The sequence below is a fragment of the Papaver somniferum genome, chromosome 10 (assembly GCF_003573695.1).
Source record: "Papaver somniferum cultivar HN1 chromosome 10, ASM357369v1, whole genome shotgun sequence".
NCBI classification, from domain to species: Eukaryota; Viridiplantae; Streptophyta; class Magnoliopsida; order Ranunculales; family Papaveraceae; genus Papaver; species Papaver somniferum.
Window position 1 is genome coordinate 10,671,287 of NC_039367.1, and position 2,829 is coordinate 10,674,115.

At 35.4% G+C, this 2,829-nt stretch overlaps 1 protein-coding gene across 1 annotated transcript; it reads right to left on the reverse strand.

Annotated features, from left to right (window-relative positions):
- Positions 1–1,569: 1,569 nt before the first annotated feature.
- LOC113315319 lies at positions 1,570–2,361 on the reverse strand. Its single transcript, XM_026563613.1, has one exon. It carries the CDS (start codon positions 2,359–2,361, stop codon positions 1,570–1,572), a length of 792 nt encoding a protein of 263 aa, XP_026419398.1.
- Positions 2,362–2,829: the final 468 nt, after the last annotated feature.

Below are 2,829 nucleotides of genomic sequence, written 5' to 3' on the forward strand. Positions count from 1 at the left end.
GCAAGAGAGTATTTTAGAAGCTGAGAAGAACACGGAGGTATTGGTTGAGTTTTCAGTTTGTTTTAATATCAAAGACAGGGAAAAAGACAAGTTCTGACTGCCATTGATTGTGATGTGGAACGATAGAGATAATGAAGTTTTTAGAGTTGATGAAAATGGGTTTGTATGGATGTTGCTTTTGAGCAGCATTGGAGACAGAAATAGGTTTGCTTCTGAAGTTGGTGGTAGTGAAGATTTAGCTGTAGAAGATAGATCCACTGCTGTGAAATTAGGGTTTGAATTGACATGTAGGATTTGATTGATTCGAAATGGAAGAAGTGCTGTAAAATTAGGGTTTCAATTGAGATGTCGGATTTGATTGATTCGAAATGGAAGAAGCAATTGTGGTATTTGTTGCTCGAATTACATAATGGGTGAGAGATTGAAATAGATTTATGTTGAAATTAAGGAGATCGATTCTTAGAACATGGAAGAAGATGGTAACAGATGACTGAATTGGAGATTATAGTGTCGTTGAGTTTGATAATTTGAGAAGATCTGTTACTAGAGACGAATGAAAAGAAGATTTGCTTCGTAATTGAATTCCTTTTGAGTTTATGAGGTTGGTTTATGGATTAGATTTGAGATGGTATTGCTGCCATTGAGCTGAGTTGAAATCAGATGCTGATGGGTGAAAAATGTTTATGAAATTGATTGCGGTTGTTGCTGGTGCTCATTGCAAGCTGAGAAATTGGTGGCCAGTAAGAGTTGTGTCTGGATAGGGGTTGTCTCTGGGACGGATAATCGAAATATGTGGTGTTCTTTACTATTACTGGTGGATAATAAGAGATTGGTGGTGGTATCTGGTAGAGTTTTATTGCCAGAAACCAGCCAAGAAGGAGCAATTGCTGCCGATTGATTTGTGATTATTAATGGCTGTAATTGAAGAACTTTAGAATTTTGAATGAGTACTAGTTATGGGTATGTGTTAAATTGATACGCAGGGAAGAAGATAGCTTGACAATCAACAACAACTCATAACAATCACTCTGGTTTTTATCTGTTTTTTTTTTTTCTTTGTTTGGAAGATGAAGAGAAGACGAAGATCAATCCATTTGATTTTTGACATCACGGTCGTTTGATATGCTAAGCCCACATCAGGGATATATTTGTAAATTTATATAGTTTATTTTATAAAATTAATTAAAATCTTTTCAATAACAGTCAGCTCTGGTCAACGTTGGTCTTTAGACCAAACGCAAAGGCTGGACAAATGTTAGACCATACTCAGGTTTTGGTCAAAAAGTGAGTATCAAAAACCAAATAACCATTCTTATTATTCTTTCACATTCTCTAGTCACTACTTTGGGCCATTTGTACACTGACATATTATAAATTGGTATACTGCATAGCACAAATTTCACCAAAATTAATCTGTCTGAAAAAGCAAGAAGCTTACCAATCCAACCAGCTAACTGCTTTTGTAACATTTCCACCATCCCCCAAACATGTGCATATTTAACTCTTCCAGGGCTCAACATTACTCCCAAGTATTTGTCAGGAAATTCAGAAATCTTCATTTGCAGTCTTTCAGCTATTACATGTCTTCTGTAACTCCACCAACAAAACATTTACTCTTTGCTTTATGAACTGTCCGTCCTGATGCTGGTGGTATCTGTAACTCCAATGGAACACTATTCCTAAGTGTCCAACCACTTTGCAATGACTACAAAAACTTGGTAATTTTGGTATTTGTACTTCTTGTTCAAAACTTCCATATTTGGATTTTACTAAAACATGATGAGGTATATTATTTGCCAAGTCTACTTCAACAAGAACACTAGCATAATAACCTACTTCTCTTTTAAGAGTTGTTTCATCCACCTTTATAGCTCTACCAAATGTATCACCCAAAGACATAAGATTTTTCTCCTTCCAATATTCAATTCCTAGACCAGGAAAGTTAATCCAAACAAAAGCAGTAGTTGTCTTCTGAGCAGCAGGGTTGAAATTTGGTTCCCAAAATCGCAGTTTGAGGATTTGAGATTCCACCTTCCAAAACCCATTCCAAATATACTTCATATCAACTTCATTAGCAAGTGTAATAATGAAAAATCCTTTTCGAAGAGGTATCAATTGATAATTACCCGAAGTTTTCCATTGTTTTCTTAAAGACTCTTCAGCAGCAACAAATTTCATCTTGACGAAATCCAGTCTACCAATTAAACTAAACTTCCATTCATTCAAACTATCATCTATATCTTCATCATAAATATAACACGATGGTAATACCGACGGAGCTTCACACTCAGTTCTACTCGGATTTGATTCAGAAAAAAAGAAACTAAAATTATTATTGTTCATTTTAGATCCAGATTCCATAGTTAATAGAAAACTCGAAATCGACCCAAAATAGATTAAAAATCAGCAGAAATCTTGTTCAGACAAGTATTATAGTAAAAATCACCACCAATCATTGAAATTAAACGTTGAATCCCCCAGAATACCTGAATTAATGAAGTAGAAGATCGAAAATTTGATGCTGCAAACGAAAAAATTCACTGAGTTTGTCGCCCGATTCACAGAGTGCAACTCGCCCAATTCCCAGAGCCGCTAAAAAAATTCAAAGGTGTATCAACTAATTAAAAGTTAAATTGTCTGATAAAATGAGATGGAAACTACAACGGTCACAACGGCTTGAAAAGTTAAATTGCAGGGGTGTTCTGATTGCTACTTCTGGCGATAAATATATAGTCACTAGAGGATACATGTAAGGTAAACTATTTAAGATTGGTGTGGAACATGCAGAGGCAGAGGGAAAAATAAACTAGCACTCAAACCACTAGAGGA

What these genes read in the sequence shown, in the direction of transcription:
- LOC113315319 (XM_026563613.1), bottom strand. Translation starts at nt 2,361, where the DNA reads ATGGAATCTGGATCTAAAATGAACAATAATAATTTTAGTTTCTTTTTT.